General features: G+C 37.9%; 1 protein-coding gene across 1 annotated transcript in view; it reads left to right on the top strand.

Moving 5' to 3' along the window:
* Nucleotides 1-16,255, top strand: part of LOC121520746 (contactin-associated protein-like 2) — a 50,288-nt gene that overhangs the window by 22,485 nt on the left and 11,548 nt on the right. Inside the window, exons 4-18 of the mRNA XM_041804352.1 lie at nt 1,012-1,159; nt 1,642-1,845; nt 1,951-2,135; nt 3,532-3,675; nt 5,896-6,154; nt 7,012-7,161; nt 7,573-7,735; nt 8,107-8,213; nt 8,305-8,424; nt 8,649-8,764; nt 10,527-10,611; nt 10,927-11,083; nt 12,596-12,723; nt 13,617-13,787; nt 15,655-15,873. Of these exons, the coding sequence (XP_041660286.1) occupies nt 1,012-1,159; nt 1,642-1,845; nt 1,951-2,135; nt 3,532-3,675; nt 5,896-6,154; nt 7,012-7,161; nt 7,573-7,735; nt 8,107-8,213; nt 8,305-8,424; nt 8,649-8,764; nt 10,527-10,611; nt 10,927-11,083; nt 12,596-12,723; nt 13,617-13,787; nt 15,655-15,873 (2,356 nt within the window). The remainder of the gene's footprint in view (nt 1-1,011; nt 1,160-1,641; nt 1,846-1,950; nt 2,136-3,531; nt 3,676-5,895; nt 6,155-7,011; nt 7,162-7,572; nt 7,736-8,106; nt 8,214-8,304; nt 8,425-8,648; nt 8,765-10,526; nt 10,612-10,926; nt 11,084-12,595; nt 12,724-13,616; nt 13,788-15,654; nt 15,874-16,255) is intronic.

The raw sequence follows: 16,255 nt of genomic DNA, 5'->3' as shown, positions 1-16,255 counted from the left end.
TTAATGAAAACTTATTAGATGGGTAAATGTACTCAATAACAGTAATAAAAAACCTTTAGGACTTGAGGTGTCACTTCAAATGTAACAATATAATCATTTGTATTTATTGTATTTATTAACAAATCCTAACATAATAGGCCTACATAAACTTATTCACGACAAAAGACTTGGCAAAGGTCAGCCTCGTAGAGAGATCTTGACCTCCATGGGCCTTCATCTGGTTAAATATATAAAATGTATAAACTATCCAACTATCCATTGCTGTGATGGTGTATTAGGGCCACTCTTGAAAAAAACAATAAAGAGCATTTGTTAAGGAAAACCTACAAATTTAAAAAGAAGAAGTTAAGAAAGTTTCTCATTTAGGTGAAAAAAATATAAAGTTTTGACTTTAAGAGTTTGGTTTCTTGTAGAAACTTGATGTTTTTAGACTCTATCATCAAAATTTAGAATTTATAAGCTTGGTAATTGCAAGTTTTCTTGCAACTTTCCAACTTTTTAAACTTTGAAATTCTGAGTTGTTTTCTTGTAAATAAACTAATTTATAATATTATGATTTTTTTTTCCCTAAAATGTTAACCTTTTGCTCCAAAATGAACAGATCCTCTTAATTTTTCAAATATTTTAGGTTAGCCCTAATACATCACTTTTCTAATCATGATTTAAATTATATATAAATTTATATACATGTACATCTAATTTTGACAGTGTAAGAGCAGACAGGGTCCAGTACCCCCCTTTCTTTGCCCCCCCTTGGGGTGCCTGGACCCCAGGTTTGGAACCAGTGATGTAGGATGATGTAGAAAGACCAACAGAGGTTAACTGATGACTGAATTAGGATCATGATTATTGAAATTAAAACGCATACACTTTCACATCATTCTGTGTTCATAATATTTTAAACTCAAATGCAGATTTAGTTCATGTGATACTCCTCCACTTGAATAAATACTTGACTTTGACCTCTACTTCTTCAGAAACACTGACACTGTTTGTTTTTGTGTGTTTTAGACGTTTGATGGTAATGTAAACAGTGAGGGTGTAGTAAGGCATGAGCTGCAGCATCCCGTCCTGGCTCGCTACATCCGCTTCATTCCAGTGGACTGGAGCCGGGAGGGGCGCATTGGAGTACGCCTGGAGCTCTACGGCTGCTCATATTGTGAGTAAACATTGGCAACAGAGTGACAGTTATGACCGTGGAATAATTTAATAATTATTAGAATAAAAACTGTGGACATTGTTTTTGAATGAATCTCTAATTAAGCTGAAGGTAGTGGCCAGTCCCTGAAATCAATCATCATTATGGATAAACATAGAATTTACTCTCTGTTCCAGCTTTTTCTTCTTTAGTCAGTATTACTACTGGCTGTTCCTCTGAGTAGAATTCCCTTCTCTTTTGCCTTGTGTGCTTTGTCATGTTGTTCTTTGTTTAGTGAACTGTCAGGACTGTTTGTTCTAATAATTATCATTTTGTTCTGAAGTAACAGATGTCGGTGAGTCATGTGCTGCCTACGCTGTATATTTTACTACAAAAAAAAGCAATAAGTTCTACATGATCCTGCAAGTGGACAGGGCCTCTAGATCCAACTGAAGTGTTTTCTTTTACTGTAATGAGAATTTTCCTTTTCGTTTTTTTGACAGGGGCAGACGTGATCAGCTTCGATGGCCATGGCGTCATCGCCTACCGCTTCAGAAGTAGGAAAATAAAGATTATTAAGGATATCATCACTCTAAAGTTCAAAACCACAGCTGGAGAAGGAATCCTACTTCACGGGGAGGGGCAGCAGGGAGACTACATTTCCCTGGAGCTCCGCAGGGCAAGACTACAGCTCAGCATCAACCTAGGTAGTCCTTACTTCAAGTCTTTGTGGTTTGGCAAATTAATCTAGTATTCTGATCTATCATAACAGAACCATCATTGTTAACACTGGATTTATTTCTTCCTTTCAGGAAGTAACCAGTATGGTTCTATTCAGGGTCACACCACTGTGACCAGTGGCAGCTTACTGGATGATGATCACTGGCACTCAGTTGTTATTGAGCGTTACCGTAGAAATGTCAACTTCACCCTGGACCATCACACTCAACAGTTCAGGACTAACGGAGAGTTTGACCACCTGGATCTGGACCATGAGGTACAGAATGATTGCTCTTGTAAGTTTTGATGTCCCAGCTGACCCTTTGTCAAGTTCCCACCTCACCAGGAAGTGGGCTGTTTTCTCAAGCTCTCCTTGGTAACTGTTATCAGGTTTGACTGTTTGATAGTCCAGAAAGTAACTTTCCAAGTCCTTTCCTATTCACTTTGCCTTGACCTTGATGCAAAACATCACAGGGTCAAGAAAAGGTGAGAATAAGAGATAGAAAAACAGAATCGCTTCTCTTACACCAGTGTTAATTTTGCAGCTATTTTTAATTTCAGTTTTATTTTTAGTCTTTGAATGAAATGCATATTAGTTTTAGACCCATTTTAGTAATTTCTACCCTTTTTAGTTTTAGTCTAGTTTTAGTCGACAAAAACTAAAGACATTATAGTTTAGTTTTAGTCCATAAAAGTTCTCACATTTTAGTCTTTTTAGTACCAAATCATGGTAGTGTGTTCTCCACTGCCTACCAAATCTGGGGTTCCTGCTTTCTACAGCTGAGAGGCAGAATAACTACAGATGCATTGCATTTTGTCAGATTTACCAACAGTGGAGAAATATCACAGATTTTAAATGTCTGACAAAATCTCAATTACATTTTAGTCTAGTTTTAGTCATTTTGACAAATACTAAACTTCGTTTTTGTCAGTTTTAGTCATCACAGATCTATTTTTGTTAGGTTTAGTCTAGTTAATGTCATGGAAAAAGGCTGTTGACGAATAGTTTTAGTCATAGTTTTATTAGACGAAATTAACACTGTCTTACATTGAGGCTAAGTTCACATTGCAGGACTGAATGCTCAATTCTGATTCATTGCTCTGATTTTGGTTTAACCCTCTGAGACTGGCATTGTCTTTAACAACAAGAAGAAAAACGTTTTATTCAAAGTTAAATACCTTTCCAACCATATAGCCACTTGTGTTTTTTTTCTTTGTAAGCCCTCTGTTGTGCTGTTTGGGAAAATCTTGTGGTTCTTTTTATAAGTAGCTTTCATACTTAGTTAAAGTATGAATTGTTAGATGAAAGAATACTGCAAAGGAGACCCTTTTCCTTTCAAATTCTATTATATTTAATGAATATGTGTTTTATTAAGGGCCGGCTACTTTATTGTGTTTGTTCAGTTGTTATAGGCCAGTGTAAACCAACATAAAAATCATTCCCAATGTAAGTTTACAAGAGTGATGAAAAACTGTGTTCTTAATATTGGCTAAAACACATCTTAATCCCCATTTTGGCCAATATTGTGCATTCCCAGAGAGAAACAGATGTTCAGCTTTGATTAGAAGGCACTTTTCTGAATATATTCAGATTCTGGCAGTAGGTGTGACTACAGTTAAGATTAGTTTTTGGTGTTTGAGTCTAAATTGTCCCCTCTGCTGCTCGTCCTCAGATCAGTTTTGGAGGACTGCCTGTTTCGGTGAAACCAAGCACAGGAGGAAGAGAAAATTTTAAGGGCTGCATGGAAGGAATCACCTACAACGGGGATAACATCACCAACCTGGTCCGACGGAAGAAAGTGGATGTCTCCAGCTTTGTAAGACAACTTACATTATAATTATTATGGAGGTTTTTTTTTTTTTTTTACTATTTTAAACTTAATCAACAGAATGAAGGAAATGTTAATTTAGGAAGAGGGAGTTTAGGATGATATGCAGCAGTACATAAATAAATCAAGAATGTTTGATATCAAGCATGCTCAGTATTTACAATTCATGACTGGGGGGACTCCAGCTTTATGGGGAGTAGTAAAATGATTTTACTAACACTACATAGTTGAGGATAATTTGGACAAATAATTGGCTGTAATAAACCTTAAATTGGGTCATTAAACTGAGCCCAAAATTGGCCTTAAAATCATCAGGTGTGTTGTAGGGGTTACCTTGACTCAGGATTTACATAGGCAATTATTACTGGGCAGATGCACTCATTGATTGATTTACATAGAACCTCTCTCCTACATGAGAGATGTAGGAGTTTGTGTCCTTTTCTCTTGCTCACTCCCTATGCAGATTCACCTGCACCTAAAGGTGTCAGGAGTTAATTTCATACATGCACTTGAAAAATATTTTTCAAAAGTGTGAAAGCAGTTGGCAGCAAGGTTATAATAGTTTTGGATTTTTCATTACTTTTAATTTTTGTTTAGTATTTACCTTTTGTTTTGAATTTCAATTTAGTTTTAATTAGTTTTACTGCTGTATTTTTATTTCAGTTTAGTTTTTGTTTTGTAAAATTGCTTTGTTTTAGTTTAGTTTTTATTAGTTTTAGCGTTAGTTTTAGTTTTCTCGTCAATGTGGGATACCTGCCAGGGGCAACACCCAAAAGGACTCTTCACTTTTTACTATAATTGTTCAATTTTTATGTTGGTATACAACTCAAGACCTAAAATTACAATTGTGTGAAGTTGTTGTCTATCAAATCAGGCAGTTTTACTCTATTCAGGCTCGGGTGTTCATGTCAGTCAGTATGCTAGTATCAAAGACTAAAACTAAGGAGATTTTGTCCCTAATTCTATTTCATTTTAGTTAGTTCTGTAAGTACACAATACAGTTTTAGTTAGTTGTTGTTTTATTTGTAAAACCTAGCTTTTATTTAGTTTCAGTTGACTAAAATGATTTTTACATTTTAGTTTTAGTTATTTCATTAGTTTTAGTTAACTATAATAACCCCAGTTACTTTTGGGTAGTGTGGTTGTCTTATGACAACATGTCCCAACAAGGCTGCAACGTCAGCAAGGAGGTGGTGGAGTCATGTTTTTGGGCTGGAATCACAGGGAGTGAGTCGGTGGGCCCCTTGAAGGTGCCTGAAGGTGTCAAAATGACCTCAATAAAATATGTGGAGCTCCTAACAGTCCATTTCCTGCCATGGTATAAAAAGAAGAACCGTGCCCTCCAGAGTAAAATCATTTTCATTAAAGACAACACACCATCCCATGCTGCAAAAAACCGACTGAGGCCTTGGCTGCTAAGGGCATAAAAGGATCGTGGTGCAGCCACCATCATCCCCTGACCTCAACCCTATGGAAAACCTGTGGAGCATCCTTAAAAGGAAGCTCTATGAGGGTGGATGGCAGTTTAGCTAAAAACAGCAGCTCTGGGAGGCAATTCTGGCATCCTCAAAGGAAATAAAGGCAGAAACTATACATGGACTTAGAAGTTCAACAGATCAGAGAGTTGTTAAGGTGATATCAAAGAAGGGCCCCTGTGTTGATATGGAACTTGATCTGTAAAGATATTTTTTTGATTGAAATAGCTTTGATATGAGAAAAATGACCTCCTAATACAAAAAAATACAATAAATTTCTGTTTTCACTTATTTAGAAACGTTTGAATGTTTAGAAACTCTCAGAAATTACTCATTTGGAAGGCTGCATTTTAAGTAGTTTTGAAAAAAAAAATGCCATTGTCATCATTGGTAATTTTGTTGAATAAAATCCAGATTGCAGTATAATTGTTGAGGAATCAGTGCCTTGGAAACAGCATATAAATAATAATTTGGAATACAGTGTAGTGTGTTAAAGATCAAAGCCTCGATAAACTGCTGTTCTTCATGAAGAACTAGACACCCTTTAATTTTTTAAATCAAGAAAATTCTCAGGAGTCTGGAAAATGTCACACTGCTAGTTGAGCAAATCCTTTTCAGGACACAGAAGAGGCTTAAAGTTTTTTTTGACACAAAGATTTGTTTACTCATTTTAAAAACCACAGAGTCTGGAAACTGCTCCATCCTAAATTCCTCTCTCTCTCTCTTCCTGCAGCGTAACCTCACTTTCTCGTGTGCTGAGTCCAATTCCTTCTCTGTCTTCTTCAACTCCTCATCCTTCCTGCGGCTCCCGGGTCAAAGTGACAGTGACACACTGTCAGTCAGTCTGTCTTTCAGAACCTGGAACCCCAATGGGCTGCTGATGTTCACAGAACTTGCCTACGGCTGGGTGGAGGTGGGACTGACAGAGGGGAAGGTTACTGTCCACGTGAACGTGACACAGAGGCCAAACACACGCATTGACATCTCATCAGGTGAGCTCAGGCCATTGCCTATCGAAAGAGAAGTACGTACTTCCCTTGTAAAAGACAGATTTACAAGACTCGTCAGTTTTAGCAAGTTAATGTGTCCTTTCTTCTTTTCTTGATTACTGTAGGTGCACATTTTAGTGCATTTTCAAAACAAAAGTAAAAAAGTCCGCGCTTTCACACCATTTTCATCCAATTAGGTAAAACTAGCTGTCAGCTACCCTTAGAGCCAATGGGGTAAGTTAGTGATGAAATAAAGCTATTGCTTTAGGAGGAACGTTGCATACAGCTGTCACTAAAGCTAATGGGGATTCTTTATTGAATTTCCCTGCGGGGATAAATAAAGTTATTGTATTATTGTATTAAAACCAGTTAATTGATTGCTCTTTTTATCATTGCATCAGTATTTACCAATGTAGTTGCATATTGGATTTTTATGCATGTCATGCAGATGAAAGATAAAATGAACATCAATTCAGAATAGGTGAAATATGACTGTAGATTCAATGTAAATTACTTGTGGTCAGGCCTACATAAACCTACTGCATCTTTTTGAAATAACCACATGTACTTTTTATATTGCTGTATAGATCGAGACAGAAAAGATATAGTAATGCCAGTTTTTTCCTGCATCAAATCATCCTTTTGATTTATTTGTTCTGGTATTCTTCTGACTTATCTTTTATAAACTAGTCTGGAGTCAAATCTGTTCTCCTTTGTTTTCTATTCAAAATGCTGTTTTTTTCCTCTGGAAATGATAAAACTGCCTGGACACAGTTTAGGCCAAATTCTCTTTTGTTTGTCTGATCATAGCATAAAATTCAATACACTGAAATTTTATCTATCTGTGTTTTGCATTGCAGGCTCAAGTCTGAATGACGGCCAGTGGCACAGCGTACATCTGAATGCTTTAGAGTACTACGCTATGCTGACAGTCGATGGAGACGAAGCATCCACGGTCAGAACTGCCATTCCCATTCAAATCCAGACTGGAGGAACCTACTACTTTGGAGGTGAATATTGCTGGGAGGTCTACAGTTGACAGTACAGTGAGGGTGGAGGTGTCTGTTTCATAATAATCTCTGGATTTCAAAGCTCATTACATGTATGGGGGTCAATAAGCCACTCCAAAAGACAACGCTTTAGAGAGGGTAAAGCTTGTGAGAGGTACTAGTGTGGTACAAGGTCACTTCATCCTCACAGGATGTAAGGTTGTAGTGACCTTTGAACTTCAAAGTCAGAGCAGTTCATCCTCAAGCCAACAGACAGCGCTGCACTGGGTTTGGATCTCCATCCCTAATCATTACTTGACTCATTTTGTTTGTTAAGTGTTGCTTAGAAGGCCTGGGTGCATTATTTAGACCTGCACAGTTCCACTGTGTCCCAGTGTTTGCTTATCTTTCACCTCATGTGCTTTTCTCCAGGCTACTTCCTCCCCACCAACAGCCGATCACTGCAGCGCTCCTTCCAGGGCTGCATGCAGATGATCCATGTAGATGACCATCTAGCTGACCTCAAAGCTGTGGAGCAGGGCCTCATTGGAAGCTTTGAAAATGTCAGCCTGGATATGTGTGCCATCATAGACAGGTAAGGAGCATTCAGAGTAATATAGATATCATCAAAAGAAGAAGAGTACAGGCAAAAGGTGGATTCTGGCTCCTGAACTACTACTTGTGCAAAAAAAATGCTCTCGGCTGATCTAAAAATAGAACAATGTTTAACTGAAATATTGCTTCTAATAAGACGATTACAAAGGCAAAAAAATCTACTGATAAGGGTCCCACATTTATCTTGAAAACTCTGATGTGGAGTTTCACATCACCTATAGATTTCTGCAATAAACAACCTGGTATGAAGAAAATGATAAAAGAGGACATATTTCTTTGTTTACAGCTAGAATATCGTACTTTTACCAAACCGCAGAAGTTAGTTTTCTCTCCACCTGTGTGTCACTTCAGGTGTGTTCCTAACCACTGTGAGCACGGCGGTCGCTGCTCACAGACATGGGATGCGTTTAGTTGCAACTGCAGTGGCACTGGCTACACTGGAGCCACCTGCCATACCTGTAAGTTCACTCACTCACTTTTTCTATCAAACACACACTCACACTTGACTGCTTTGTATCAGTTGAGCTGAGTATTTTACCTCCTCTGTAGCTATGTATCAGCAGTCCTGCGAAGAGTACAAGCACCAGGGGAAGAGCTCAGGGAGCTACTGGATCGACCCAGATGGCAGTGGAAATGTCGCCCCCTTCAGAGTTAACTGTGACATGACAGGTGAGGTGGTTCTGTGAGAAGAGTGGTTTAAAGCATTTTAAGTGATTGAACAACTACAGAGGTTTTTCTTGTCATGTTAAGTCCGAAAGAAAAGAAGAGATACCTGAATTCTTCAAAAGTTCAATCATACAGTACTCATGCTGGCTTAATTTTAACCTTTGAGTTTAGGGAGCTTCCTGCACAGAAAGCTTGAAGAGTACTAACGGGATGTTTTTTGTTCACAGAGGAGAAGGTTTGGACCACACTGAGGAACAACCTGTCCCCTCAAACATCAGTGACCAGTGCAGACAAGGATGGAAAGGCAGTCCTGCAGATCACCTATAATGTGACTGATGAACAGGTACACATTAACTTTGACCTAAATCTGATGATGTACGGTTTGCTTTGTGTTGGCCAGAGTGGACTGAAACACTGTAGTACTGTAGCAATGGAGATCAATATTCCTGTTGTACAAACAGTGTTGGGCAATTCTAATTTTACAAGAAAACCATTACTTAAAAGGAACCCTGCATGATCAGAAAAATTCCCTTTACTGAATAGATATTTGTATCCCTTATACTGTGTGTATATTGAACAAAAAAAACGTTCTACATTCCTGCACTTTAAGCAAATTTGAACTTTTAAACGCAGTAGGAGACCACCATGTTTTGGTCCACACTGGGTTTGTGAAATCATCTCATCACAGCGTACTTGGTTTGTACTATTTTTATACAGTTTCAGACTGACAGGCTTTCATGTGCTTTGCACTGAGCAGAGGCTAGCATCCAGCCACTCTTCCAGATCAGTTTAGGGCTACAGTGATGTTTGTCCGTCTAGAACTTTGTCCCATCTCCACACATTATCTCTGGACCTCAGTCAGAGTGACCATTAGGTTCTTAGTCACCTGTCTTACTAAGACCCTTCTCCCCTGATAGCTCAGTTTGTTTGAGCATCTCTTGGAAGAGTCCTGTTTGTGCCAAATGTCTTCCATTTAAGAATAATGGAGGCTGCTGTGCTCTTGGGAACCCTCAGTGCAGCTGAGTTTGTCTCTGACCTTGTGACTTGGATTTGCTCTAATATGCATTGTTAGCTATGAGGCCTTCTATGGAGAGGTGTGTGCCTTTCCAAGTCATGTCCAACCAATTCAATTTCCCACAAAAATCTTAGTGGATCTACCCCTGAGATTCTGTTTTTTGTCCACATCATGCAGCCCTCTTTTCCTTGAGTGCTAAATAAAAATGTTTGTGCTGTGGATGGAAATGATGATTGGAAGACACTTAAAATGATTAAACTTTGAGCTTTGTATGAATGCTGTTAATTCTTATATTCAGTTGATGTGTGTAGTCCAACAAGCTGTATCTCTTTTTTTTGGACTCACCACCATTTTTCTTTTCTTGTGTGTTTTTTTAAAGATAGTTCAGGACTAGTGTCATCATACATTTAACCATTTTATTGCAAAATGGACATACAGTTTGACTTGGCGGAGAAGGCTCTGCTCAAAAGATGCATTTATGTCAGTGCATATCAAAAACATTGAAATTAGTTTGAAAGCAATTAATCCATAGTATTTCCTTCAGGATCAATAAAGTATCTATCTCGCCACAATTTTCTTGTTGGAAATAATGTCATGATTATGGTTTAATTTTATGTGCTAAAATCAACTTGAACTAGATCCTTTGAAAAAAAAAGAACACTGTAGTTTTGCTTTCAATTATTTCTCATTAACCCTAAAGTAAGTAAACACAAATTGACCCAGAAAAGTCTAATATAAAGTGGTCACAAACAAGCACTCTGAAGTAATTTTGAGGGGAAACTGACCCCTTTATCTGCAAAATGGCTAATTGCAATAATCATATGCCACCGTAACAGTGTAGAAACACTAACACTAAGAGCTGAACCCAGTTTGAATAAAGCACAGGATGTGTTAACGATATCTGTCTGACTAAGTGGCTACTGGGAGTTGCTGCTCTACCTGCCATGGCAGACATCCACCTGCATTTGGCTGGTTGGCTGGTGTGAAAGTCAAACTCTGCTTCTCTTCATTTGTTTTTCATCAACCTTGTTTTTGACAGTAGCCAAGTATAAGCAAGTGCTCCCTCTGTCTTCTTCTTGTGTGTTACCAGGTTTTGTCCGTCACCAGCAGTGCCGGATACTGTGAACAGTTTGTAGCGTATGCCTGTCGAACGTCTCGACTGCTCAACACTCCAGGTGAAGTATCTGAGCTGCTAGCTTCAGCTGTGGGAAACACAAACGTGTTTATTATTTCATACTTTTGTCTTTCTGGTTCTTTGTCATATAAAAGCAGAGATACTGCCTTTGGTTTTTATTTTATTTCTCACAATTGAGAAGTGATGACAAACGCAATGGATTCTGAAATTGGGCCACATTTCACATTGTAAAACGTGTGTATTAACCTATTGGTCTCTATCTCATAAAGCTTATAAGATTTTTAGTTACTTGAGTTTTCAATGCTTTCGTGAATTTGAAAATAAACGTAATCATGTCACTTTGTTTGACCTGCAGATGGTGTCCCATTTACCTGGTGGGTTGGAAGAGCCAATGAGAGACATTTTTATTGGGGGGGTTCGGGACCGGGAATACAGAAGTGTTCCTGTGGTATTGAACACAACTGCACTGACCCCAAGTACTTCTGCAACTGTGATGCTGACCTGCGCTCCTGGTGAGTGAAGCACTGCTCAACATGATGAATCCAAACAAAGGCTAGCTAGATTTAATGCCATGAAAGAAGGAAAATATACAACATACAGTGACTGTATAAGTATTTACACCCTTGGATGTTTTGCCATTTTTTATTTTTAAATCAATCATGGTCAATAAAATTAGCCTTTTTCAACAAAAATTACAAAAATACATCTTTAATGTCAAGTGAACACTGATTTCTACAAAGTATGTATATTAAATTATAATATGTAATGCAAAATAATTGCATATTTTTTATATTGACCGTGATTGATTTACAAAGTCAAAGAAAAGGCAACACATCCAGTGAGGTAAATACTTTTTATAGGTGCTGTATGTACAACACAATATTTTTGTGTTAAATACTTGGTTTATTATTGCAGTACTTTAGTATTACTGGGCAATTGTGTACTTAAAATCAATAGACAGAGACATGGGCATTTCTAAATTAAAGTTTTTAAGAAGTTCTCAAAACCCTGACATTTATTAAATTGTCTTATCTGAGATCGGTTCATATCAAAGAAACATTTTTGCTATGTAATGAGAAAATTATGTCAGGTATGGGCATCTTTGGTTGCTGAGAAGGCTGCCTGGAATTTATTCTCTCTGCCAGAAGGCCACATTTTTACAAATTATAGAAAACATTCAAGTTAATAATTGTAATTACTTTGAACTAGGGATGCACAACATTAGATTTGTATTCCTGCTGATATTTGTGTGTTAGGTTCAACATCTTGAACCAATCTATCTGTTTAAAACAGGTTTGTGAATATTTTAGAGAACTTTCTTACTTTTATAAAATTTGTATTCAATAGTATTTATTTGTTGTTCTCTGTAATGATCAATTGGCCCATTTTTGCAACAAATATGTGGCACTTTTAGCCCATTGTTGCCATATTTTGCCCTCTTAACCACTTTTGAAACAGTTTCCTAATTCTCAACCTTTTCTGTTAATTAGCTATATATTTAACCCATTTTACTACAACTTCTCGCCAATGTTTGCACTTTGTATTTTTTCCAATTTTTTGGTGACTTCTAAAACTATTTTTGCTGCTTTTCATCCATTTTTGCCCTTTCTATTCTGCACTTTATATCTTTTTGCTGTATTTTTGCCCATTTTTGTCACTTTTCACACTTTTCTCCAAATTATTTTCCATTTTAATCCATTTTAATCCCCTTTTCCCTCATGTTTGCTATTTTTTTGTCACTTTTGACTCATGTTTCCCACTGTCATTTGCCATTTGCCAATGCCATTTTTGCCATTTTTACAAGTTTTTTGCTGTTTTTCTCCCTTTTCTTGGACGTATTTTCCATCTTAACCCATTTTATTGCTTTTCACATATATTTATCACTTTTTTGCCACTCAACTGCTACTTTGCCACTTTTAAACAATTTTTTGCCACTTTTTGCCTATTTATGTCTCATTTTACAATCATTCCTGACATGGCTAAAAAGTTTGTCTTACTTCATTTGTCTATGTGTGCGTGTGCAGGAGGGAAGATGCAGGCCTGCTGGTGTACAAAGACCATTTACCAGTCAGTCAGGTTGTTGTTGGAGACACAAGCAGAGCTGGATCTGAGGCCAAACTGACAATAGGACCACTGAGATGCCAAGGAGATCGTAAGTGTCTCTAAACACTTCTCTGCAGGGTAATTGGATACCAGGAGTAATGCTAGGTATGAATGCACCTCAATGCAAACCGATGATGATTTGGTACTGATTGGTGACGATGGCGTTTTCATACATTGACTGTCGTTTTGTCTCAAGATTGTATTTGAAGATCCAAGTTTCATTGCATGTAATCACTCCTTCTAAAAATGTAGGTTTCCTTCAATTTGTTCCAAACACAGCAAGAAAAAATATATGGATACTTGCTGATTTCATGGTCACATGAAAAAACCTATGCACAGTTGCCTAGATATAAGTAGATCAACTTACTCACTAGCTCATCTTACTCCACTCTCCTCTACGAGGATACTTTTAAAACTGCCCCTTCAACTAGTGTTATCTGTGGTAGTCCATCAGTAGGCTTCTGTCCAGCCTTGTTGGCCCCACAACTTCTCAGAATATAGCTAATTTGGCACCATACATTAATACTATCAGCGCTCATATTACAAATGAATAGTGTCTTACTGCATATTAGCATGCAGGAATTCATAGGAATGATAGAAGAGGCTAGTGGTGTTCACTTTGTTCTCTCTCATTTTGTCATCAGCATGCATCTAAAGGAAATAGGTATGCACTACAAATAATTCACAGTAAGCCTGAGAGCCAAGGAGATTGTGTTTAGCCTTATATCTGCATAAGAAGCAGGCAAGTGAGTTCTAATTGAGGGTTGTCAGTGAAGACATATCATCAGTGATAAGAATGAGAGCATGCAATAATATGTAGTCACTCTGGTATCCATTTACCCAGTATGAATGTTGATGCGACATGTATGGGGGCTTTGTCTGTCCTTTACAATCATTAAAGATATTTTAAACATCATATTTCATGTTCTTATTTTTCTAAAGGGAACTACTGGAACGCAGCGTCCTTCAGCAGTCCTGCCTCCTATCTGCACTTCCCTTCTTTTAGAGGAGAAACCAGCACTGACATCTCTTTCTACTTTAAGACTTCCTCCACCCATGGTGTCTTTCTGGAGAACCTTGGAACAACAAATTTCCTTCACATAGAACTCAGAGGTTTGTCTGTGACATGCATACAGCATGAGCTATTTAAAGATGCACGTCACTTGCTGATATCCCTTCTTGAATTTCAGACCCATTCGCACTAGTGCAGCACGATTTGGTGTAGTAACTTCGGTTCAAATTTACTTAAGAAAAGGTAAAAGTACTGGTCTATAAATCTACTCAAGTAAAAGTGAACAGTATTTAGTTTAAAGTTTACTGTAAGTACTGAATACTGAGTAGCTACAGAGGATTTGTAGAGTAAAATGTGGTCTTTCCTTATTGGTAAGTGCATCAAAAGAATCGATCTCCAACCAGGTTGTTCAGGTGAAGTCACACCTCTATATTAAAATTAAACACACAACAAAATTGATATAGGTAATTAAACTCAACTAGAGTTCAACTAAACACTATGAAAATATCTATAATGGTCCAAACTTAATATATTTACAATACTTTTTTAAACTTAAAAAAAAAAGCATTTTACAATATGGAGAGCTGCATTAGCCCTAGAAAATCTGTGGTAAGATGGTTATCCTCTGGCAACAATAGGGCAGAGAGTCAATCTTATTGCAAGGCAATGTTACCGATGAAAAAAATGCACTATGCCTCCTTTAGGAGCACAAAGTCACAGACGAGAATTTAACTGAGTTGGTAACTTCACTCATGGTGCAAATGGGTCTCACGTCCACCAGAAACATGAGTAAAACAACCCCAGCAGGGATCACTGTACAATAGTTAACATCAAAACACAACTAAAAACATATAAAACGCATCCAAACACTCTGCCCAAGGACATGATGGAAACTCCACACATCCGTACAGTTTTTAAATCCCAGTTAGCGTAGCTCAGATCAGTGGACTCCTTACATAATTGAAATGGTGGATCAACACTCAGAAATTACTCAAACACTGAAGATCATTTCGCTCAGAAAGGAGTAAAAATTACACTTTGGGAGTTGAAATCACATCTGAAAAGGTTAAGCCTCAGATTTCAACACTTAAAGGGATACTTCAACATTTTGGCAAATTCACCCATTGCCATAATTCCTATAGTCTTAGTAATAGGTCCGTTTCCTTTAGTTGTCCGTGCAAGCTGTTTCTAGACCAGGGGGGACCGTTAAACCAGCTGCACCGCGAACGCTATTTTAGCAGACGGAATTCTTGCTTTCCCTCATCAAACTCATCAAATACACAATCCAACAACTCCAAAACGCGCTCGTGGACAAATTGTGACCTGCACATTCACCACGCTATGAAATAATAACCTATAATTATGTAACATTATGACACATGAAGCAAATAGTCTGAACTATTTCTTGAGTGAACCACTGGGCGGAGTGACACAGTGCAGCAGCCATTGCATTTAACTTTAAAACATCTCCGTCTCGTAATGTTCCATGATTGTTTCATAGCGTGGTGAATGTGCAGGTCATAACTTGTCCACGAGCGCCAATATAAACTTGTCTTTAAAGGGTATAATGAGTCCCCTTTAAGTAGAAGTAAAAGTACTGATTTCAAAATGGACTCAAAAAAGTAAATGTACCCAAGAACTACTCAATTACTTTAATTTTGATTACTTTCCACCCCTGTTTATAACTAACCTTTGGTTTAGGATTCAGGATGAAAAACACTCTCAAATATCTGGAATTGGTCGTGTGGACACCCTTAGTCTTTTTAAACATGCTGCAGTAAGGAAATTAAGATCACAATTTGCTCTTGCACGGTTTGACTCGGCGCTTGCAAAAGTTTGTTTATGTGGAAGTAGCCCACCAACTGCTGCTATGAGAGTAGACTCTCTTAATGGTGAGTTAGTAGATCATAAAGCCAATGGAGGGTCAGCTCTGAAAACTGTTCGATTTTTTTGTCTCTGTTTTTCTAGGAGGCTCTGTAGTCGTTTTCTCCTTCGATGTGGGCAGTGAACGTGTGGAGCTCAGTGTCCACTCACCGATTCTTTTAAATGATGACCAGTGGCATCGTGTGGAGGTGGAAAAGAACATCAAGGAGGCGGTGCTGCGACTTGATGGACAGTACAGGGAGGTGAGACCCACCCCCCCTCAGGGACACACAAAGATGGAGTTCTACAGTGAGCTCTATGTTGGTAAGGCTCCCATACGCACACACAACTGTTACACTGTAATGTGTTCTCTGTAGCTGTCACATCCGATATCATACATCACTTCAGTGTTCATCTCAATGGATCCTGTCATCAGGGCTACACTGTCTAATGAGTATTTAAAAAGGCCTTGTATGAAAGTGCCGGACCTTTACATTCCAATATATGACATGCTAAGATAGAAGTCTAAACCTGTTCACTTCAGTGAAGCTTCTAATTTTAAAGGCAATGTTACACCTTAAATAGGGCTGTCAAACAATCATTTTTTTACTAGGATTGATTGCTGAATTCCTGCAGTTACAACTGCAATAAATTACCTTTTTGATTATATATCTATGTGTCAGTTTGTTTGCATTTCAAAACCGTC

This window comes from Cheilinus undulatus, linkage group 13 (assembly GCF_018320785.1).
Source record: "Cheilinus undulatus linkage group 13, ASM1832078v1, whole genome shotgun sequence".
Taxonomy (NCBI): domain Eukaryota; kingdom Metazoa; phylum Chordata; class Actinopteri; order Labriformes; family Labridae; genus Cheilinus; species Cheilinus undulatus.
Note: the sequence above shows the minus strand (reverse complement) of the source record. Positions and strands in the feature narration are given on the sequence as shown.